The sequence below is a fragment of the Rhinoraja longicauda genome, chromosome 1 (assembly GCF_053455715.1).
Source record: "Rhinoraja longicauda isolate Sanriku21f chromosome 1, sRhiLon1.1, whole genome shotgun sequence".
Lineage (NCBI taxonomy): Eukaryota > Metazoa > Chordata > Chondrichthyes > Rajiformes > Arhynchobatidae > Rhinoraja > Rhinoraja longicauda.
The window spans coordinates 134,619,289-134,643,837 of record NC_135953.1 but is presented as its reverse complement, the minus strand read 5'-3'; the positions used below and the strand labels follow the sequence as shown (position 1 = coordinate 134,643,837).

The 24,549-nt window shown below is 46.4% G+C and overlaps 1 protein-coding gene across 1 annotated transcript in view; it reads left to right on the top strand.

Annotated features, from left to right (window-relative positions):
• spock3 (SPARC (osteonectin), cwcv and kazal like domains proteoglycan 3) overlaps nucleotides 1-24,549 on the top strand; it is a 416,043-nt gene that overhangs the window by 233,359 nt on the left and 158,135 nt on the right. Inside the window, exon 6 of the mRNA XM_078407003.1 lies at nucleotides 17,681-17,795. Coding sequence (XP_078263129.1) covers nucleotides 17,681-17,795 — 115 coding nt within the window. The remainder of the gene's footprint in view (nucleotides 1-17,680; nucleotides 17,796-24,549) is intronic.

The following is a 24,549-nucleotide window of genomic DNA, read 5'->3' as shown; positions in this document are numbered from 1 at the left end:
CATTCCTTCTCTCCTGAGATGCTGCCTGACCTGCTGAGTTACTCCAGCATTTTGTGAACAAAGACATTAGGGTGCTTTCCAAGGACACAGGAGGTGAGTTCATAGACAATTTACAACCGACAACTTTCCCCTTCATCTTTCACTGCATCTCACCGACTTAGTGATGCTGCTGACGAATTTTTAAATGGCAATCTCAAATGCTGTGCTTTTTGCACAGTAGGTTTGTGCAGTATGATGCTCACGCACATGGACACAGAGATGCCCTCCCGGTTTTCCAGTAAATGGACAGTTAGCGGTCATTTGTATTGATGCCCCAGCCGAATGGGGTTCCATCTGAGGTAGACATAAAATGCTGGAGTAACTCAACGGGTCAGGCAGCATCTCGGGAGAGAAGGAATGGGTAACCATTCACCCGTTCCTTCTCTCCCGAGATGCTGCCTGACCCGCTGAGTTACTCCAGCATTCTGTGTCTACCTTCGATTTGTACCAGCGTCTGTAGTTTTCTTCCTGCACGGGTTCCCATCTGATAAACTTAAGGTATTTACTTGTTATACTTTAGGTGAGACGAACAAGGAAAGCGATTTAGAAAAACAAAAGTTGGATGTTTAAGCTGATGATGGTGCAGTTTGTCCTCTCCGGCACACAACCCCATGCCATTCATTTGAAAAGGGCAGCGGTCGTTCTTTTGAATGAATGAATCAATCAATATTTTATTGTCACAGGTGACAAGTCACAGTAAAACTCTTTGCTTGCATACCCAAGGTATGCAAATAGTCACCACATAAAGGGCACGGACAAAGTTACAAGGTATACACAGTATTTGCGCCAGGTCCCCCTTTGTTCTACCCCGTCCCGTGTCGCCCCCTCCCTCTTCCCCATGCCGGGTCCTCCATTGTTCCTTCCCCCGGCGGCAGCGGCGTCCTCACTCCCACGCGGTCCGTCCTCGTCCGTCCGTCGGCGCCGTCATCGACCGTCGCACCGACCCCTCCACTATCACCCCAACATCCTCTCTGGACGCCTCCGTGGCACCGACCCAGGCCCCAGACACGGGCTCCGCAGACCCTGGGGCTGGTGGGCGCGGGCTTTGTCGACACACGAGTCTCCGGCCTCGGCTCCTCACCGGCCCTCCAGAAGGCGTCACACCGGGACCTTCTTCTGGTGCTATTCCAAGCTGAGATATGAGAACAGAATTCTCTGCCTCAGAAGGCAGTGGAGGCCAATTCTCTGAATACATTCAAGAGAGAGCTGGATAGAGCTCTTAAGGATAGTGGAGTAAGGGGGTATGGGGAGAAGGCAGGAACGGGGTACTGATTCAGAATGATCAGCCACGATCACATTGAATGGCGGTGCTGGCTTGAAGGGCCGAATGGCCTCCTCCTGCACCTATTGTCTATTGTCTATTGTCTAGATCAACTGGTCTTTTGCAACATTGTTCTTTAAGGCAACATTGACCCCTGTATTTTATCTACATTACAGCAGTGAAGGTACTTTATTGATAGTCTTTTGGGACATCAGGAATTCATGAAAGGCATGATTCATCGAATAAGAAAATATTCTTTGTGATTACACAACAAAAAAAATGATACATTCATGGTTTATGTTGGTGCTGTACATAAATGGGTACTCAGACTTCTTTTGTGTCATTCTTTCTTTTAACAACACCATTGTCATGGTGTCTTCATTCAACTGGACCAAAATGAATTTGCTCCCTGCCCCATATTTCCACATCCTCTTTCACTTTGTGGTCCCTGCTGCCTTCTTTGACTCCATGGCTACTTTTATAAATTTTGTGTGTGAAATACATTGGAACATATTGTTGTGTCATTAAGTGTTTTGTACAGTATATATATATGTATATATATATAATATATATGTTGGAAGGAACTGCTGATGTAGGTTTAAACCGAAGATAGACACAAAATGCTGGAGTAACTCAGCTGGAGAGAAGGAATGGGCGACGTTTCGGGTCGAGACCCTTCTCTACAGAAGGTAGTTGAGGCCAGTTCATTGGCTATATTTAAGAGGGAGTTAGATGTGGCCCTTGTGGCTAAAGGGATCAGGGGGTATGGAGAGAAGGCAGGTACGGGATACTGAGTTGGATGATCAACCATGATCATATTGAATGGCGGTGCAGGCTCGAAGGGCCGAATGACCTACTCCAGCACCTATTTTCTATGTTTCTATGTTTTCAGTCTGGCAGTAGGCGGTAGGATTTAGTTCACCATATGACAAGCAATAGCCAACTACAAACATTTTCTCAATATTTAACTGAGTTGTAAACCAAGTGTACTCTGGGAATAATCCTTGAACTAATATTCTCTAGTTTCCAAAGCTGGAATTGTACGACCAACATTGCGAGCTGTTATTGAATTCTTTGTTAATTTGATCCTAATGGAGGGTCATGATTCAACAATGAGCCCACGAGCTAAAATATAGTTTTGTCTGTAAGTGTTCGTTGTGAATTACATATATTTTTAAAAGCTTGACATTATCATTGTATTGGTGTGTAGAATTTTGCACTTGGCTTTCAATTTAATATGAAAAGAGAACTGGCTATGCCAAGCATTACAAATTATGATGGACATGAAACATTTTAGCATTCATTCAAGTGTCTTATCATTTCAAATCAATTTTGATTATTATCATTCAACATTAAAGCAGTTGTTTTCATTCAAGTTTTGATATGACTGAGCATGTTCAGAATCCACATTAATCTATCAGACATTAATTATCGTATAACATTTCAATTGAATTAGTGGATTATGCAGTGAATTGCAACATTGTAAGATTAATATTAAGATCTATACGAAGGAACATTACAGACTTGAACATGAATATTTTAGAAATATTTTCTCAACGCGGTGACTTATTTTCACAGACTTATTTATAGTAGAATATCAAATTGATTAAGCAGATTATGGTTTCATCAGCTGCAAAATGATAGAACACTGTGTAGTTAATGGCTAATGAGCTCCTTGAAAGGCACGGTAGCGCAGCGGTAGAGTTGCTGCTTTACAGCGAATGCAGCGCCGGAGACTCAGGTTCGATCCTGACTACGGGTGCTGCACTGTAAGGAGTTTGTACGTTCTCCCCGTGACCTGCGTGGGTTTTCTCCGAGATCTTCGGTTTCCTCCCACACTCCAAAGACGTACAGGTATGTAGGTTAATTGGCTGGGTAAATGTTTTTTTTTTAAATTGTCCCTAGTGGGTGTAGGATAGTGTTAATGTACGGGGATCACTGGGCGGCACGGACTTGGAGGGCCGAAAAGGCCTGTTTCCGGCTGTATATATATGATATGATATGATATGATAATATGGACAAGACCTTAACCAAGCACTTAAGCTGTGTTTACAGCCTGTGAATGATTTTTTTTCCCAAGATCATGGTTCACTGTAGAACATATTTTCAGTTATTTATCCAGCACACAAGTACTTTGATTGTTTAGACATGGGCCTATATTATCACAAGTTGGAGCAAAGCATTGCAAGTAGTTTTATTCCCCGAACATTGGACAGCTGAAATCACTGTAAATGCATTATTTACAGTGAAGTGCATCAGTTGATTCATATTTCACCAGGGTTATTTTCTATAGAATGTGACGTTCAGTGGGATAGGAGCAGCAAAATCGTTTTTGCCAAATCTAGTGCCACATTTTTATCCTGACAGTGCGATCTTGTCAGTTTCTCGTATACAAAGCTCACTTCTAAAATTTGCCAGGCGGAGCCGTTCATTATAAGTGAAGCTGCCTTGTGGCCACAGGCCATGAAGGAATTCCACAGTTTGTACATCGTTTCATCTCCAACCTTAAAAGTATCGGCACACACCCTCTATTCATGCCTTTTGACCATGCTACTGTGTGAAAGTGGTGCAGCAGCAACAAGAAATGAGAATAAAAATCATTTGGGTGGAAAGCTACACAATATCGTGCCATTAATGCTTAGTTGAGTTTAATTTTGAGATACAGCGTGGAAGTAGGCCCTTTGGCCCACCGAGACCGACCAGCGATCCCCGCACATCAACACCATCCCACACACATTAAGGACAAGTTACATTCATACCAAGCCAATTTACCAACAAACCTGTACGTCTTTGGAGTGCGGGGGAAAACCGAAGATCTCGGAGAAAACCCTTGTGGTCACGGGGAGAACGTACAAACTCCGTACAGACAGCGTCAGTAGTCAGGATCGAACCTGAGTCTCTGGAGCAGTAAGCTAGCAACGCTACAGCTGCGCCACCGTGCCGCCCCAACGTCAATAAAATGTCTTAACAGCATTCAAATTAATAAGCTTCAAAGTAAAATGAACACTGGGGCACATGAGAGCAATGTTTTAAGGAAGAGCATCTTAAAGGAGAATGGGGCAGAGAGGTTTAGGAACAGTATGGTGGTTCGACAACCAACAATAGTGAAAATGAAAAATAGTGAAATGATCTATTCTACATTTACCTTGATCACCAAGTCTTTTGATGTCTTGCTTTCACACACGTTACCCTTCCTTATCACCGTGCCTCAGGGGAAGGGACTGCAGGAGAAGTTACGAAAGACACCCGGATTAATGGAACGGAAAGTTCAAGAAGGGATACAATACAATGCAATATATCTTTATTGTCATTGTACAGGGGTACAACGAGATTGGGAATGCGCCTCCCATACGATGCAATAAATTAATTCGCTAGTCAGTATAAATTTAGACAACCCAGTGAAACAAAATTAGAAACAGTTTTAAAACAGAATAAAGTTCAGGTAGGTCTGTGCCGGTTCACTGTGCGATGTGACCATCCGGCTCAGCAGGACCGGTTCATAGCAGCTATGGCCCTGGGGATGAAGCTGTTCCTGAGTCTGGAGGTGCGGGCGTAGAAGGCCTTGTAGCGTCTACCCAATGGTAGAAGTTCGAACAGACTGTTGCAGGGGTGTGAGGAGTCTTTGTGGATGCTGGTGGCTTTTCTGAGGCATCGTGTGTTGTAGATGCCCTCCAAGGCTGGTAGCTGTGTTCCGATAGTCTTCTGAGCTCTATGGACTACCCGGAGAGTAAGGTCAGGTGAAATAGGAACCGGTGTGACAGGGGAGGCGAATACCGAATTAAAAGTGTTATATATGAATGCGCAAAGTATAAGAAACAAAGTGGGTGAGATTGAGGCTCAGTTAGAAATTGGTAACTATGATGTTGTGGGAATTACAGAGACATGGCTGCATATTCATGGCCACATGAATATTCAGGGTTATACGTCCTATTGAAAAGACAGACAGGTGGGCAGAGGGTGTGGGGTAGCTCTGTTAGTAAGGAATGAAATTCAGTCCCTTGCGAGGGGTGACATAGAATCAGAAGATGTTGAGTCATTGTGGATAGAACTGAGAAATTGTCATGGCAAAAACACCCTAATGGGAGTTATCTACAGGCCCCCAAACAGTAGCCTGGAGATAGGGTGCAAGTTGCATCAGGAGTTAAAATTGGCAAGTAGCAAAAGTAATGCTATGGTGGTTATGGGCGATTTTAACATGCAGGTAGACTGGGAAAATCAGGTTGGTACTGGACCCCAAGAATGGGAGTTTGTGGAGTGCCTCCGAGATGGATTCTCAGAGCAGCTTGTACTGAAGCCTACCAGGGAGAAGGCAATTCTGGATTTAGTGTTGTGTAATGAACCGGATTTGATAAGGGAACTCAAGGTCAGAGGTTCTATGGTGGCGGAGGAACTGAAGGAAATTCACACTAGTCAGGAAATGGTGTTGGGTAGACTGATGGGACTGAAGACTGATAATTCCCCTGGGCCTGATGGTCTGCATCCCAGAGTACTCAAGGAGGTGGCTCTACAAATCATGATCATTTTCCAATGTTCTCTAGAGTCTGGATCAGTTCCTGTGGATTGGAGGGTAGCTAATGTTATCCCACTTTTTAAGAAAGGAGGGAGAGAGAAAGCAGGGAATTATAGACCAGTTAGCCTGACATCTGTGGTTGAGAAGATGCTGGAGTCGATTATTAAAGATGTAATAGCAGTGCATTTGGATAGCAGTAACAGGATCGATCCAAGTCAGCATGGATTTACAAAGGGGAAACCATGCGTGACTAATCTTCTGGAATGTTTTGAGGATGTAACAAGTAAAATGGACAAAGGAGAGCCAGTGGATGTAGTGTACCTGGACTTTCAGAAAGCCTTTGATAAGGTCCCACACAGGAAAATTAGAGCGCACGGTATTGGGGGTAGGGTACTGACATGGATAGAAAATTGGTTGGCAGACAGGAAACAAAGAGTAGGGATTAACGGGTCCCTTTCAGAATGGCAGGCAGTGACTAGTGGGGTGCCGCAAGGCTCGGTGCTGGGACCGCAGCTATTTACAAAATACATTAATAATTTAGATGAAGGAATTAAAAGTAACATTAGCAAATTTGCGGATGGCACAAAGCTGGGTGGCAGTGTGAACTGTGAAGAGGATGCTATGAGGATTCTGGGTGACTTGGACAAGTTGAGTGAGTGGGCGGATGCATGGCAGATGCAGTATAATGTGGATAAATGTGAGATTATCCACTTTGGTGGCAAGAACAGGAAGGCAGATTGTTATCTGAATGGTGTCAGATTAGGAAAAGGGGAAGTACAATGTGACCTGGGTGTCCTTGTATAGGAAAATAACTGCAGATGCTGGTACAAATCGAAGGTATCACAAAATGCTGGAGTAACTCAGCAGGTCAGGCAGCATCTCAGGAGAGAAGGAATGGGTGACGTTTCAGGTCAAGACCCTTCTTCAGACTGGTCTGAAGAAGGGTCTCGACCCGAAACGTCACCCATTCCTTCTCTCCTGAGATGCTGCCTGACCAGCTGAGTTACTCCAGCAATTTGTGATACCTAAGCATAATATGTCTAAGTTAAAGCGCTGTTTTATGAAAAAGGTTTGTGAAACTGAGAAATTAAATTGAAATGTTGAAAGAATCATTAACTGGAGGACAATGATTTAAGATTATGAAGAGAGAACCAAATGAGAGATAAACATTTTTAACCAGATTCTGTACACTACACAGACTATATGAAGTTGAGAAACCAGATATCTTGTAACTCATTACCTACAACAATTTGTACTTAAATGGACACCTTTAAAATAACAAAATGCCTGGCCGTATTTCACAGGAGAGTACTGAAACTAAAATTTGACACTGTGCTATAGAAGGAGGTAAAAGCACAGATCAAAAGCTTAATCAAGGGAGACAGGTTAAAGGAAGAAAGAGGTTTTGAGAGACATTTTGGAGAGACAATTGAAGGCAGAGTCACCTGTGATTGACTAAAGTACTTAAGTACCGTGATTAGAAGAAGGCAGTGCCTCGTCTGGTGAAGGGCTGGAGATGACAGAAATATGGAAAAGGAAATTGAAAAGGAAAAATTGCAGAGCTGTGGGAAAAGAAAAAAAAAAAGAATGAGAGTAAATGAATACTTTCTGCAGTGGAACTGCAAGCTGATGAATAGAATACCCTCTGTTGGGAGGGTAGAATCTTTGGTCTGAAGTAAAAACATATAAGAATGAATCTGATGGATTTTTTTAGGTGACATCGAAATGGAAAAGAATAAATGGAATAAGCTAGAAAAAGTTAGTAAAAGATAGTTGAGTATTGTTGTGAGGAAATTGTTTCACATAGAGAAGGCAATCTTGACTTTGTAAAGTAATAGTCAGTTCTTTAGTGAGAGGGTGGTGAATCTGTGGAATTCGTTGCCACAGAAGGCTGTAGAGGCCGAGTCTGGATATTTTTAAGGCAGAAATAGATAGCTTCTTGATTAGTACGGGTGTCAGAGATTATGGGGAGAAGGCAGGAGAATGGGGTTAGGAGGGAGAGATAGATCAGCCACAATTGGATGGCAGACGAGACTTGATGGGCCGAATGGCCTAATTCTGCTCCTATTCCTTATCACTATATGACTTTAATATTATATAATATTTCCAACCAGTCCCTGCAAACCTGCACTGTCCCTGCCTGCTTCAAGGTCTCCACTATTGTCCCTGTACCCAGAAAAACAAGGATCCCTGCTTTTAATGACTATAGGCCTGTCGCACTGACCTCTGTAGTCATGAAGACCTTTGAAAGACACGTGCTGGCCCAGCTGAAAAACATCACAAACCCCCTGCTGGACCCCCTGCAGTTTGCATACAGGGCCAATAGATCGGTGGACGACACAGTCAATCTAGGCCTACACTTCATCCTCCAGCACCTAGACCACAAGGGGACCTATGCCAGGATTCTGTTTATGGACTTTAGCTCTGCTTTTAACACCATTGTGCCAGAGCTACTACACTACAAACTCTCCCAGTTGACTGTGCCTGAACCCCTCTGTCAGTGGATCATCAACTTCCTGACGGACAGGAAGCAGCATGTGAGGCTGGGAAAGCACATCTCGGACCCGCAGACCCTCAGCATAGGAGCACCGCAAGGCTGCGTACTCTCCCCTCTCCTTTACTCTCTCTACACCAACGACTGCACCTCCACAGACTCCTCTGTCAAGCTCCGCCAGTTTGCGGATGACACTACCCTGATTGGACTGATCCAGGATGGGGAGGAATCTGCCTACAGATGGGAAGTGACACAGCTGGCGTCCTGGTGCCATCGCAACAATCTGGAGCTCAATGCCCTCAAGACAGTGGAACTAATTGTAGACTGTCGAAGAGATCCCCCTCCCCTCCCCCCACTCACCATCAACAACACCATAGTAACATCTGTGGAGTCATTTAAGTTCCTTGGAACCGTCATCTCCAGGGACCTTAAATGGGAGGCCACCACCGACTCCACAGTCAAAAAGGCCCAACAGAGGATGTACTTCCTACGGCAACTGAAGAAACACAATCAGCCACAGGCAATGATGGTCCAATTCTATACTGATATCATTGAGTCCATCCTCACCTTCTCCATCATGGTCTGGTTTGGCTCAGCCGCCAAGCACGACATCCAGAGGCTGCAACAGATCGTTCGCACAGCTGGGAAGGTTGTTGGCTGCAACCTTCCCCCCATTGACGAACTGTACACTGCAAGGGCCAAGAAGCGAGCAGGCAAGATCATCTCTGACCCCTCTCACCCTGGCCACAAACTCTTTAAAGCACTTCCCTCTGGAAGGCGACTCCGGACTGTCAAAGCAGCCACAGCCAGACATAAAAACAGCTTTTTTTTCCACGAGTGGTAGTTCTACTCAATAACCAAAGTCTGTAGTCTCTTTTTTGCTCTTTTTACCCACATGTTTAGACCGTAATGGTGTATCCTTATTGTTTTGATGTGTTTATGCTTTATTCTTAATTGTTAACTGTATGTTTGTGTTGTCATTTGTGAGCGGAGCACCAAGGCACATTCCTTGTATATGCACATACTTGGCCAATAAACCTATTCATTAATTCATTCATTCATATGTAGAAGTCATAAGTTGGCTGCCAGTTATAAGTCCAGCTTTCAGTTCAGTCACCTAACATTATCTCATACAAATAGAATCCACTTCAAATTGTGACCAGTTCATTTGGTTGGGTTGTTAGCTTGGGTTTTATAAGAGCCCTGAATGCCTTTTATAAAATATTAAGAAATAGTGTATGCATTATTCTTGTATTTCTGAGTGGGGTAAGCAGGATCAATCTGAAGAAGGGTCGCTACCCATGTTCACCAAAGATGCTACCTCAACCACTGAGTTACTACAACACTTTGTATCTTTGTTTGTAAACCGGCACCTGCAGTTCCTTGTAACCATAAGCAAATTTGCAATTAGGTACAGCATCTAGGCACTGATACTGTAAGGGGTTTCTGCGCCGAGCTTTCGCCCGACCTAAGGTCCCCGTGCCTTGCTCTGATCCCTTGACCAGGCCGTGCACACTGGTTCCCCGTGAGTGGTTCGACCCACTCACCCCTTACGGTTCTAGACACTGGGCTTAGATGCAGGAGCTCTTATAGTGCAGAAAAAATTCAGCCAGACCAGATTTTAAAACCAGGGTTTAAATGAAAAAGGCTTTTATTCAGCACTTGGGACTATTGTCCATGAATACTTATTATACAGTTCGATAAGACATATCTATAATACACATACCGAATACACACACGACTGTCAGATGGGGAACGCACGACGCATCGCAACCTTGACCAAACCCTATTTTTAATACACACCCAACGTTTATTCACAACCACCCTCCTCTCTACACTAAACTATGTCCAGGATATGTAGGATTTGAAGTGCATGCTCACCATGGGGTTATTACTGGGGTTACTGGCTGTTCGGTTTTGCAGTATTTCTTTTCGAGTTGCGTGCCTGTTCCTCTCTCTTGCATCCGTTCTTCTTTCCGACTTTCTTCTTGACTTCAGACTTCGAACCCGGTTTTCTCTGCGCTTCTTGCCTCCTGTCCGTCTTCTTGCCTGCTTGCGTTTCCTGCAGGTTTTCTTCTCGAGTTGACTTAACTTCTTCTTCCAGTATTTCTTCTTGAGTTTAAAACCCAAAAGTAGTGGCCAGTTATACTGTTTCTGACCCGTCCTATCTCCCGCCAGATCTTGGAATCTCTTTGTTCAAAAAGATATGTATGAGGTTTTCTTCTGATCTGCGCTTATGTTCGGGGATACCGGGGATGGCCAGAAGGTGTAAATTGGGATTTCATTGTGAGGTGATGGGTGTTAACTGGTTTCCCATCACCTACCAGGTAGTTTTCTATGGGCTATTGTGCCCCCTCACTGAGATGAACTGTTTAGGTCGGCTTGGGGCATTGTGAGTATGCTGATGTCAGCGCCCCAGTGTCTGGACTCCGACCTGGTTTCGTAGGTTTCTGCATGGCCAATACCCATCCTTTGTTCTGGCCATGGCTTTGCAGAAAACCTAGAGACTGGGATGTAAGGTTTTTACCTTTTTTTGTGGCTGGTCACGAGGTCCTGCAGCCATTTTAGGACCCACAGATTGTGACATCCTTTGGTAAACTGACTGCAGCCTTTCTCCGCTATCAGCCCCAGTCTCCCGTTTAAAATGTCCAAACTGCAGATCTTTGGTTTTGTGTTGATTTCAGAATGAGGGAAAACTTCTCAAATCTTACAGTCCCTCCTGTTGATTTGCATAACCCCAGCTCATCGAATCAATTAAATAATGTGGTTGAGCAATGTTTTCCCGATTCTCCATATCCAGACCCCTGAGGTTTTAACTAAACTAGTGTTTCATTGCGAACGTACAGTCCCCATCTCTTAGGCTGACCTTTACTGCCCGTGTCCCGGGCAAAACTATATTACAAGTATGTACATTTTCATGTCGGACATATACACCTACACCTTGTCCCAGGCCGATGCCTCCGCCATCCTCCTACTGGTGTCAGCTGTAATGTAGGACACGAAAACAACACAACAGCAAAACGATACATTTTGTACATTTCTTCACAATCACTCTTGATACAAATTTGAAGAAAACAATACAAAAAACACAGTTTATACAAATTTTAAAGGGGACAATATAAAACACAGTCTACTCGGTGTGGAGGGGGGGCACGTCCTCCTAGCAGCTTGCGGCTGGGTCCTGCTCGCCCACCCGCACGTAACGGTCTCTCCATTCTCCTTGATATACCTGGTAAGTCTTTCAGTTTCCCTGGGGCACCACTCCGGCAACCGCACCTCGGTGAGGTTTAAAATCACCGAGGCTACCGCATAGTGCACCCCCTGGTACAATACCTGGTCAGTCGGTATCAGTACCAGGCCATTCCCGGGCCCCTTAGTGGTTTTTGGGCACTCACCCTCCTGTGCTACTGCCAGCGGAACTGTGGGAGGTGTCATGCGTGGTCTGGTGATGAGTTCAGTGGCGTTTACCGGGATCGGGAAAAGGGGGACCCCACAAGCCCGCGAGCTAACATCCCACCTCATCCCCTTACCGTCATCCTGCCACTGTCTCTGAAAAAAATATGCTGTTGCCCGTGGGGCAACGATACCTTGAACCCCACATACACATATAAATCCCCTCATCCGGTTCCCACCATTTGTCCCAACACACACTCAACTGTTCTTTAGTCCCAGAAATAGTTCTGTGAGTGTTGTTGTTAAGTCTCTCCCACTCAACAGTGGAGTTGGCCATTGTCCTGCTCATTTTCCTCAGCCACCACCGCCTGCTCGCGGGGACCTTCCCCGTGCATACCAGGCAGATCCTTTTGCCAACGGTGGCGCTGATCTTTTGGGCGATGATCTTGATTCTCGGGCACAATAATGAAGAGTCCCGATAAGCAAAACCTGGGGCACTGGAATACTCTGAAGAGTTCGATCCCAGCCACCCCGGCCACCGGCCTTCATGGAAGTAAACTGCGGTCTCCTCCGCTTCTCTCCTTCCAGCCCCATCGGTCGCGATGGGAGCCGTGTCCCCGGAGCAGCCGTAGATGATGATGTCCTTGGTGTGGCCCCGATAGGTCCACCCACATCCGATCGCCGTGGCAAAGATCCACCATACGAGTGCCTCCTTCCACTCCAGAAAACAGATAAAGAAGAATGGTATAGCCAGCCTCTTGGGGAGCGCTTGGCTTTGTTAAACGCCTCTGCGGGCGGGTCTCGACCCCCAGCCTGCACCCCACACCCACACATCCTGGACGCATCAACTTTATTTAAACGCTAACTATCCCCACAAAACTTATCTAAAATAGCTTATCCTTATCTAAAATACCTATCCTTATCTATATTACCTAAAATATCTTAAATAGCTTATCCTTATCTAAAATACCTATCCTTATATTATCTAAAATATAATACAGTGCCGCCTTCCCAGGGCGGCTCCGCTAATCCCTGTCAGGGCTGCAGCGGGTCGTCTCCTGCGGCTGCACCACGCTGTCTCCCACCTTTGATCCACCGCAGCCTGTCGCTGCCTGTCGGGGGCTACACCTCCGCTGAAACGTAAGCTCCCTCCTCCCTACTTGGCTCCCTTCCCTCGGGGCGTGATCGACCTCTGGCCAAAACTTTCTAAGTTGGGGTTTCCTGCTGGATCTACGGAGGATCACCTTAGGCACTGCCCCCTGGACAGCCTGGCTGAGGACCGGTTCCTGCCGTGCCGCAGCTCGGGTACCCCCCGCAGCTGCCGACCCTGGCCCTTCCTCATCCAGCTCTGCCCCCTTGGTGCTGGGTATACCCGCGGCATCCGGCCTCACTCTACCTGTACCTACAGGTGGTGAGCCTTCGCTCGCTACCCCCGCCTTCCTGGTGCATGAGTCGGGGACGTTACTGTCGTCCCCCTCCGACTCCTCTTCCTCCGTAATGGGATCCAGTCCCTGGTCGAGCTGATCAGGCTCTTCCTCACCTGAATCCCACCCAAAACGGGAGACCCTCCATTCCTGGAGAATGTCCTCCCCCCTCACGCAGGCAGCCTTGCCTGTCTGCGTGACCTGCCTCATCCTTGGCTGTGAATGCGCGCCAGCCTGTTCCTTCCCTGTGAACCCCGCCAGTGCGAAAGGGACCCCCGTGGACAGGGGAGAGTCAAAGGGTTCCTCTGTGTGGACCACGGTGCATGAAGCCCCCGTGTCCAACAGATAACTGCCCCTTTGCCTCTCCACTACCATCTCCACAAGCGGTCTCTTCCACGCATCGTAGCGGAGAGGACACAGATAGGCAGGCTGCGTGGGCTGATGTCATTGGGGAATGTCCAGTGCCCCCCTCGCACCCGGGGAGCCGGTAGCGACTGCCACCTTCCCCTGGGCGGCCATGAGGGACTGCATCACCTCGATCATCGTTTCGATGATCTCGGGCTTAACTGGGACCTCGGTGCGCTGGGTGGTGCCAACCCTATCTTCCTTGGTGTGGGCCCTGCAATCCTTCTGCCAGTGTCCCACCTTACCGCACCTGGAACACTTGGACTGTGCGGTAGGGTTACCCTCCTGTCGCCACTCCTTTTGGGCCAGTGCAGTAGCCTCCGCTACGTGTACCTTCCCTTTTACTAACCGGGTGGTCGTACTCCGGGTATTCCTATACCCAACCGTGAGACGGTCCAAAACCGCCTCCTCCGTGCTATTTGTGGGATCAAACCAGGCTTTCGCCTGTTCCCTGACAGCCGCCAGGCTGTTTGATACCAAACATCGGAGCCACTGGGCTCTCCCATTCCCGGCCAGGTCATCCCGCGCGGGGACGTGCGGGCAACTACTCTGATATACTCTCCATAGTCGCGCCGCAAAAACTCTTGGGGGTTCTCCCTCCATCTGGAGGGTCTTCCCTAATCGGGCAAAAGGACCCTCATCCCCCACCCCCAAGACTTCCAGGACCTCGTCCCGCAGGAGATCGTAGGTCCTGGTCCCTCTTTTACTCTCGTCTGAGAGGCATTGGAGGATCGAGCTGTCCAGGGAGAACAGCAACATTTTTGCCCGTTCTCCCTCGTCGCAACCGTTGATTGCGGCGGTTTGCTCGATCTCCCTGAAATGTATTGAGGGGTCCCCTGATCCGGACAATTTTGTTACATGTCCGATCATAGCTCTTAAATGCTGGGAGTTGTGGGGCACCACGATCTCGCTCTGAATGGGTCCTGTGTCCCCATTCTCCATGGGGGGTCCCCGTCTGGTTTCCAGGACCGGGCACATGGGTGCCGGTGCCGAGTATTCTACCGGGAGCTCCTCTCTCTCTCTTTCCCCTACACTACCCCTTTCCCAGGATGCCTCGTAGCTAGGGGGATCGCGGAGTTTGGGGGCTGAAGCTACCATGGTCTTTCTAGGGATCGGAACCGGGACCTTCGCACCCGCTAGTGACTGGCCCGCTGGGGGGTTCATTAAACAAACCAGCCCGCTTGCTTTATTTAAAGCACTCCGCAGACCCTCTATCTCCTGCAGGCATGCCCCGTGGTCGGCCCCTTCCGACCTGTCCTCCAAAACCATTTTATAGGCTGCCCTAACTCCCTTAAGTTTCTCTTCCTGGGTCTCCAGCTGGTGGCTCAGGGAAGCGCACTGCTCCCTGAGCTTGCCCTTACTGCGCATAGCCTCAGTGATCTGACACTCCATCAGCTCTACCCTGGCTTTGTGGCGGTTGGTCACGACCCGGCGCTCTTTGTTTAAAGAGTCCAGAGCCTCAATCAACTGGTTCCCACCCGCAGCCTTCTCCTCTACCTCCTCCTGAAGGTCCCTGATCTGGGCTGCCTGTGCCACAACCACGCGGTCCAAAAGCTGGACCTGCTTTTTATAGCAGGTCAGCCAGACCGCCTTCTCTACAGATTTCTTATGGGCTGTACTGGCCGTCCACCGGATCGCTGCATCCAGTGGGCGCTTGTCATCTAATAACGCACACATCCATTGTTTGGTGATATTCACCTTGCTAAAAACATAGTCCGCAATGCGCTCATCCATTACATCCCTAGTTTTAAAATCCTTTTCTGGTACACTATCATCCTGCTGCCAGTGTCCCTTCGTGGTCGCCATTATCTGTAAGGGGTTTCTGCGCCGAGCTTTCGCCCGACCTAAGGTCCCCGTGCCTTGCTCTGATCCCTTGACCAGGCCGTGCACACTGGTTCCCCGTGAGTGGTTCGACCCACTCACCCCTTACGGTTCTAGACACTGGGCTTAGATGCAGGAGCTCTTATAGTGCAGAAAAAATTCAGCCAGACCAGATTTTAAAACCAGGGTTTAAATGAAAAAGGCTTTTATTCAGCACTTGGGACTATTGTCCATGAATACTTATTATACAGTTCGATAAGACATATCTATAATACACATACCGAATACACACACGACTGTCAGATGGGGAACGCACGACGCATCGCAACCTTGACCAAACCCTATTTTTAATACACACCCAACGTTTATTCACAACCACCCTCCTCTCTACACTAAACTATGTCCAGGATATGTAGGATTTGAAGTGCATGCTCACCATGGGGTTATTACTGGGGTTACTGGCTGTTCGGTTTTGCAGTATTTCTTTTCGAGTTGCGTGCCTGTTCCTCTCTCTTGCATCCGTTCTTCTTTCCGACTTTCTTCTTGACTTCAGACTTCGAACCCGGTTTTCTCTGCGCTTCTTGCCTCCTGTCCGTCTTCTTGCCTGCTTGCGTTTCCTGCAGGTTTTCTTCTCGAGTTGACTTAACTTCTTCTTCCAGTATTTCTTCTTGAGTTTAAAACCCAAAAGTAGTGGCCAGTTATACTGTTTCTGACCCGTCCTATCTCCCGCCAGATCTTGGAATCTCTTTGTTCAAAAAGATATGTATGAGGTTTTCTTCTGATCTGCGCTTATGTTCGGGGATACCGGGGATGGCCAGAAGGTGTAAATTGGGATTTCATTGTGAGGTGATGGGTGTTAACTGGTTTCCCATCACCTACCAGGTAGTTTTCTATGGGCTATTGTGCCCCCTCACTGAGATGAACTGTTTAGGTCGGCTTGGGGCATTGTGAGTATGCTGATGTCAGCGCCCCAGTGTCTGGACTCCGACCTGGTTTCGTAGGTTTCTGCATGGCCAATACCCATCCTTTGTTCTGGCCATGGCTTTGCAGAAAACCTAGAGACTGGGATGTAAGGTTTTTACCTTTTTTTGTGGCTGGTCACGAGGTCCTGCAGCCATTTTAGGACCCACAGATTGTGACATCCTTTGGTAAACTGACTGCAGCCTTTCTCCGCTATCAGCCCCAGTCTCCCGTTTAAAATGTCCAAACTGCAGATCTTTGGTTTTGTGTTGATTTCAGAATGAGGGAAAACTTCTCAAATCTTACAATACTACGCACAGGCACGTGAATTTTCCATGGGTTTCCGCGTTTTAAAAATCAATTTTCCGCGCTTCTTGCATGATTTCCCACATTTTTCACTTTGCCAAAATCGCGTTTACCGACGGAGAAATCAGATCGGATAAAAAAAAGAAAATAAACGATGTGTAGACTTGTGATGAACACTAGGGTTCTGCTAGAGGTCACTAGGGGTTCCGCGAGAAATCCCCCGCGCCCTGGAAGTCTCTCTGAAAATGTGGCACCCAGGCTGGGCAAGGCAGCCAATCTCAACCTCATCGGCACTTCCATGGCCGATCGGTGGGTTGAATTTGCAACCTGCGGCCGAGGCTGTGGAACTCCAGCCCAGCTGGAGCCATCACATCTATCCCCGTAGCCGACTTCCTTGGCCGGCTGGATAAACCAGCAAAGCTCTGGAACCAAGAGTGCTAGAAAATCAGTGGTGGAACTGTAATGGGTAAATATTAAATTTAAGTGAAAGATTATATAACTAAATTAATTAAGTCGGGGTTAAAATATAAAACACAACAGAAAAGCAAATTACCACCCTTTTGGGCTAATTATCAATTAATGTACGAATTAACTTCAAAATGTTATTGGTGTACAGTGACATATTCACATTATTTTGTGATGTCCGTTTTTACTTTGAAATGCACTAAAAGAGGCTTGAAAGTAGTAATTTTGTGTGTAAATTTTCCAAAATGTTCCCATTTTTTGACCCGCGCTTTTCCTCTTTTGTTTTTACCTCACTCGCATGCCTATATACAGTCTGTTTCGTTAGCTTCTATAATTATTCCAGTCCAGTAGATAAGTATTTTTTTCACAAAATGCTGGAGTAACTCAGCAGGTCAGGCAGCATCTCAGGAGAGAAGGAATGGGTGACGTTTCGGGTCTCCTGAGATGCTGCCTGACCTGCTGAGTTACTCCAGCATTTTGTGAAATAAATGCCTTCGATTTGTACCAGCGTCTTCAGTTATTTTCTTACAGTCAAGTATTTTGATGAACTATTTGTCTCTGAATGAATCATTCTTCAGTTTCTTCCCTTTATTTCTCCATAGTGCAAACTGGAATATCAAGCATGTGTTTCGGGGAAGCAGATCTCAGTCAAATGTGAAGGACAATGCCCTTGCTCACCGGTTAAATTGACAATTGAAGGGAAAAATGAACCAAAAGGTAAGCCTTAAGATATTTCACTGCTTTAAATGCTGATGTTCTAAACAATGAATATTGATTTGCCTGGTTTGATACTTGATTTGAGTTATAAAGATGAAGGACAATACATTTTCCTCCATTGATTATAAACAGAGCACATATTCATAATAAATTACGCATTATTGAAAACGTCTCTTGCCAGTATTTCAGTCATGTTGATTCAGAATTATTCCGATACTAACATGCAGAGCTAGCGATGGTAGACACAAAATGGTGGAGCAACTCAGTGGGTCAGGCAGCATCTCAGGAGAGAAGGTCGGGTCGAGACCCTTCTTCAGACTGATGACAGGGGAGGAGGGCGGGACAAAGAAAGGATGTAGAAGGAGACAGGAAGACAGTGGGAGAACTGGGAAGGGGGAGGGGAAAGAGAGGGACAGAGGAAGTATCTGAAGTTGGAGAAGTCAATGTTCATACCGCTGGGGTGTACTCTGCAGAACTAGCAATCTACATTCTAGGATTCTGAAAGAGCCAACTGAAAAATAAAGGGGGTTTCTGTGTGGTTTGGAATCCTTTCTTGAGGATGCGCTAACAAGATATTCCAAAATGGTGGGGAAATTAAGTTTGACAGCACTGAAGGCGATTATGGGGGATGTGATTAGCAGGATAATGCAAGGGCATCAATTAATGTGATATATTTGAACTTTCAACAGTATTTATTCAGGTTTCAATTAAAAGATAAAGGCTTATGGATTGGGAGTAAATAGTTACCATGGATAGGGCAGTGGTTAAGGAATGGGAGACAGAGAAGATTGACACAAAAAGCTGGAGTAACTCAGCGGGACAGGCAGCATCTCTGGAGACAAGGAATGGGTGATGTTTCGGGTTGAGACCCTTCTTCAGACTGGTTAGGGATAAGGGAAATGAGAGATATGGACGGTGATGTGGTGAGATAAAGAACAATGAATGAAAGATATGCAAAAAAGTAACGATGATAAAGGAAACTGGCCATTTGTTAGCTGATTGTTGGGTGAAAATGAGAAGCTGGTGCGACTTTGGTGGGGGAGGGATAGAGAGAGAGAGGGAATGCCGGGGCCATCAGAAGTTAGAGAAATCAAGATTCATACCAGTGGGTTGTAAGCTGCTCAAGCGAAATATGAGATGCTGTTCCTCCAATTTGCATTTAGCCTCTGACAATGGAGGAGACCTAGGACAGAAAGGTCTGTGTGGGAATGGGAAGGAGAATTAAAGTGTCCAACAACCGGGAGATCGGGTCGGTTCAGGAGGGCTGAGCGAAGGTGTTCCGCGAAACGATCGCCCAGTCTGCGTTTGGTCTCGCCGATGTATAAGAGTCCACTTCTTGAACAGCAAATACAGTAGATGAGGTTGGAGGAGGTGCAAGTGGACCTCTGCCTAACCTGAAAGGACTGTCGGGGTCCCTGGACAGAGTCGAGGGAGGAGGTACAGGGACAGGTGTTGCATCTTCTGCGGTTGCAGGGGAAGGTACCTGGGGAGCGGGGGGGGGGGTGGTTTGGGTTGAAAGGGATGAGTTAACCAGGGAGTTGCGGAGAGAAGAATCTGTATCCAGTGTAGTGTCACAAGGCTTTCAACCGCTCACTATCTTTATTAATGACTTGGATGCAAACACAGAATAATCTGTAGCAAGGAACTGCAGATGCTGATTTAAACCGAAGACAGACACAAAATGCTGGGAGTAACTCAGCGGGACAGGCAGCATCTCTGGAGAGAAGGAATGGGTGGCGTCTCGGGTCGAGATCCTTCTTCAGACCTCGACCTGAAACGTCACCCATTCCTTCTTTTCATATTTTTATTTATTTATTTTCATATTTCAGATACAGAGATTTCAGATACATCTCCAGAGATGCTGGCTGTCCCGCTGAGTTACTCCAGCCTTTTGTGCACAGCAAGTAATTAGGCAGACTATTGGTATACTTTATTGAAAGAGGGGGGATAAATAGAAGAAGACAAAAAACTGTGGCTAAAATTGGTTCAGGGATTTAGTGAGAACAAACCTAGAGCAGTTGTTCTGCCTACCTGAGAAAGGCATACTTGGCAATCAGCCATTGTAGTGGATGAGAGGGTTATCCTGTGAGTATGATTTTCCTATACTGTCATGAGTTTGAAGATTAAGATTCTAAATGAGGGAATAGGTGTTTCCTTAAGTTGAAGAAGGCTAGGCGATCAGGGTCATAATTTGATATCAGGGCATCAGCCCCAAGATTCTGAGATGAAAAGATTCCGGGGCCCCAAGTTATTAACCACTCTCGGTCATTCATGACCAAGGCTAATAGACATTTGGACACTTAAAAGAAAGGAGATATTCAGGAACGACATGCAAAATGATTTTGATTGTCAAGATTAGCCATAATCTTATTGAATGGTAGAAAAGGCCCAAGAATCTATTCAAACATAGACACAAAATGCTGGAGTAACTCAGTGGGACAGGCAGCATCTCTGGAGAGAAGGAATGGGTGACGTTTCAGGTCGAGACCCTTCTTCAGATTGAAGGTGCTCCCTGTCCCGCTGAGTTACCCCAGCATTTTGTGCGATGCTCCCTGTCCTGCTGAGTTACCCCAGCATTTTGTGCGATGCTCCCTGTCCTGCTGAGTTACTCCAGCATTTTGCCGAATGCTCCCTGTCCTGCTGAGTTACCCCAGCATTTTGTGCGATGCTCCCTGTCCTGCTGAGTTACTCCAGCATTTTGCCGAATACTCCCTGTCCTGCTGAGTTACCCCAGCATTTTATCATATCATATCATATCATATATCTACAGCCGGAAACAGGCCTTTTCGGCCCTCCAAGTCCGTGCCGCCCAGTGATCCCCGTACATTAACACTATCCTACACCCACTAGGGACAATTTTTACATTTACCCAGCCAATTAACCTACATACCTGTACGTCTTTGGAGTGTGGGAGGAAACCGAAGATCTCGGAGAAAACCCACGCAGGTCACGGGGAGAACGTACAAACTCCTTACAGTGCAGCACCCGTAGTCAGGATCGAACCTGTGTCTCCGGCGCTGCATTCGCTGTAAAGCAGCAACTCTACCGCTGCGCTACCGTGTGTGCGATGCTGCCTGTCCTGCTGAGTTACTCCAGCATTTTGTGTCTACCGTCGATTTAAACCAGCATCTGCAGTTCTATCCCACACCAAGAATCCATTCGTATGTACTAGAAACATTTCTTGTCGTTTACATTAAAGAATAACTAGTGCAGATTTATTTTTAGTTCATAACCCTAAAATTAAATACATTATCTCACAGAATTTCTGTCCCAAGTTATTTTAAGTTACTTATTTCTCGATTTCTCAACCCTGTACTTCCTGCAGAGAGCTGCATTGATAGCGCATCATGGTCACAGAATCTTGATTGCTCCATCCAATTAATTTAATCAGCAGAGACCAACGACAGTGCACTTGCATTATGTTGCATTGCCTGCAAGCAACGCTTCCCACTGAAAGTAATGGATTGCAAAGTCAGTCCTCAAATTGGCAATTGGCATTGGATTCAGATGGAACCTACCCAAGTGTAAGCTACTTATCATTACTTAAATTTCAGGCAAAAAGTAAAATCACTAGAGTATAAGGGAACGTTTACCGCCTAGTAGCTACAAAATGCTGGAGTAATTCAGCGGGGCAGGCAGCATCTCTAGATAGAAGGGATGGGTGACGTTTCGGGTCGAGACCCTTCTTCAGACTGAAGTCAGGGAAGAGGGAGATGCAGAGATAAGCAGGTGTAAGGTGTGAAAACGAGACAATGGGGATAGAGTTCAATGAAAATGAGTAGAAATTAAGAACATAAAATAACACAGAAGATCGACACAAAAAGCTGGAGTAACTCAGCGGGTCAGACAGCATCTCTGGAGAAAAGGAGTGGATGATGTTTCGCGTCGAGACCCTTCTCAGTCTGTAGAAGGGCCTCGACCCGAAACGCCACCTATTCCTTTTCTCCAGAGATGCTGTCTGACCTGCTGAGTTACTCCAGCTTTTTGGGCCTCTCTTCGGTTTAAACCAGCATCTGCAGGCCCTTCGTCCACATAAGAGTACAGCATAGAAATACACCCTTTGGCCCACGATGCTGTCCCAAGCATGTTGCCAAATTAAACTAATCCCTTCTGCCTGCACAGGATCAATATATCCCTGCATATTCATGTGTCCATCAAAAAGCCTCTAAAACACTACTATTGTATCTGCTTGTAGCATCACCACTGGCAGGGCGTTACCGGCACCCACCACTCTCTGTATAAAAAGTGCTTGCGCATCTGTGTTAAACCTTTCCCCTCTGACCTTAAAGCTATGACCCTCCTATTTGACATTTCCACCCTGAGAAAAGATTCTGATTCTCAACTCTCTGGGACATTGTTGGCCAGTGTGGGCGAGTTGGGCTGAAGGGCCTGTTTCCACACTGTATGACTCGATTACGCTATACCCCAGCTACACTAGTCCCACCTGCCTGCGTTTGGTCCCATATCCCTCCAAACCTGTCCTACCCATGTACCTGTCTAACTGTTTCTTAAATGTTGGGATGGTCCCTGCCTCATTTACCTCCTCTGGCAGCTTGTTCATACACCCACCACCCTTTGTGTGAAAAAGTCAGGGTCTTGTCCCACTTAGGCGATTTTTTAGGCGACTGCCGGCGACTGTCAAAGTCGTAGCAGATCGCCGAAAAAATTAACCTGTCTATGTGTGAGCTTTGTCCAATGACCACGACAATGCCCGCGACAAGCTAAGACAACCTACCACATAGGCGACGGCAAGCTGACGACAACCGGTGACTCAGTCTTCGCTACCTAGGACGTCCACTACGACAGGGACCACGGCAAGCAAGACAACCAACAAAAACCTGCACTTATGTGGAGGTGTCACAAGCACAACTCACACATGAACAAACCGACAGCAAGGTCCGTCCAGTGAAATGTCTAGTTATATTTTGCATTCGTGTGAAGTGTCCGTTTTAAAAAAAAAAGATTTTGGCATGCAGTTATCCATCTTTCATAGGAATATATTGTTTTTGATTAAATTTGATTTTGGTGTTTTTAAAAAAAATAGGTGTCGGAATTTATTGAATTTCTAAGTACTTTATCATGACATCTCATTCAAAGATTCTAGTCGCATTCATTTTGACCATTAAAATCAAACGCTGACACACGCGCTGTGCTATGAGAACACTTTTCATTCATTTATTTTGATTAATGAGGCAAACTCTTACACAGGCATTTCACTACGTTTATTAAAGGCCAAAGCTCACACATAGACAGACACTACCAACACAAAGATAAACTGAGTTTTACTGCTCTGCTGTTTGTAGGGGGTATGCACACCTGACCATAAGGACAGCAAGGTCCGGCCAGACCATTTAACATGTCACTGTCCTTTATGGTCAGGTGTGAATACAGGGAGTGAGGGGGGTGGAGGGAGGGAGAGAGGGAGGGAGGGGGAGAGAGGATAAGGGGGGGTTGAGGGGGATGGAATGGGGAGGGGAAGGGGGTGGAGGGGGAGAGGAAAGGGAGGGGGAGGGGAGGGAAGGGGAAGTGGGGAAGGGGAGGGGGAAAGGGGAGGGGGGAAAGGGAGAGGGGGGAAGAGAGGGTACTGCACTAATGCAGGAAAGGTTTGGGCCCAACGGGTCCACTTGGTCTAGTAAGCATGTAAAATGATGAGAGGCATGGATAGGGTAAACAGTCAGTACCTTGGAAATGTCAAAGGCTGGAAGGCATAGCTTTGAGGTCAAAGGGGGAAAGTTTAAAGGAGATGTCACAGGGTGATAGGAGTAGAATTAGGCCATTCGGCCCATCCAGTCTACTCCGCCATTCAATCACGGCTGATCTATCTCTCCCTCCTAACCTCATCCTCATCTTCACAGAAGATGTGCCTTCTCCCCATAACCCCTGACACCCGTACTAATCAAGAATCTATCTATCTCTGCCTTAAAAACATCCACTGAAGGGATGGTGTAAGGCAAGTTTTTTTACATGTCATTGGCAGAGTGGAGGGGTGCCTGGAACATGCCGCCAGGGTGTTGGACGAGACAGATATGATATTGGCATTTGAGGCTTTTAAATGGCGGGATATGGATCTCGTGCAGGTAGAGGTGATTAGTTTAACTTGACATTATGTTCAGCTCAGACATTTTGGGCTGATGGGCCTTTTCCTGTGCTGTACTATGTTATTGGTTTTAAACAAAATGTTGCAAATCTGAGCTGATCCAACAGTTTCTGTAGAGAGAGAGAGAGAGAGAGAGAGAGAGAGAGAGAGAGAGAGAGAGAGAGAGAGAGAGAGAGAGATAAACAGAATTAACATTTCAAGTTGATGACTTTTCATCAAATCTGATGAAGGGATCATCTGCTTAAAACATTAACTCATATTTTTACTTGTGTGTGGTACCAGTGAGAATTAAGAGCCTGTCCCAGTCACGCGATGTTTAAGGCGACTGCCGGCGGCGACTGTCAAAGTCGTAGCAGATCGCCAAAATTTTCTTTTACCAATGACCACGACAACGCCGAGTCAGGTCGATACAAGTTACTTTTCTTGTGAAACTAGCACCTGGCTAAGAGATTACACCGTCTTCGGAAACATCGCGAAATTCCCACGCTTACCTGACCGTCAAACTGTCGCCTCCAATCTACCTGTCAAATGTCCTGACGGTAAATAAATTGGTTAAACAAAACTATCTTCTGGTATCTTCAAATGCCTTTCATTAATTTAATATTACGTGCTTCTAAATGCATCTGCGACAACCTAGCAAACCTGGGGACAGCATGC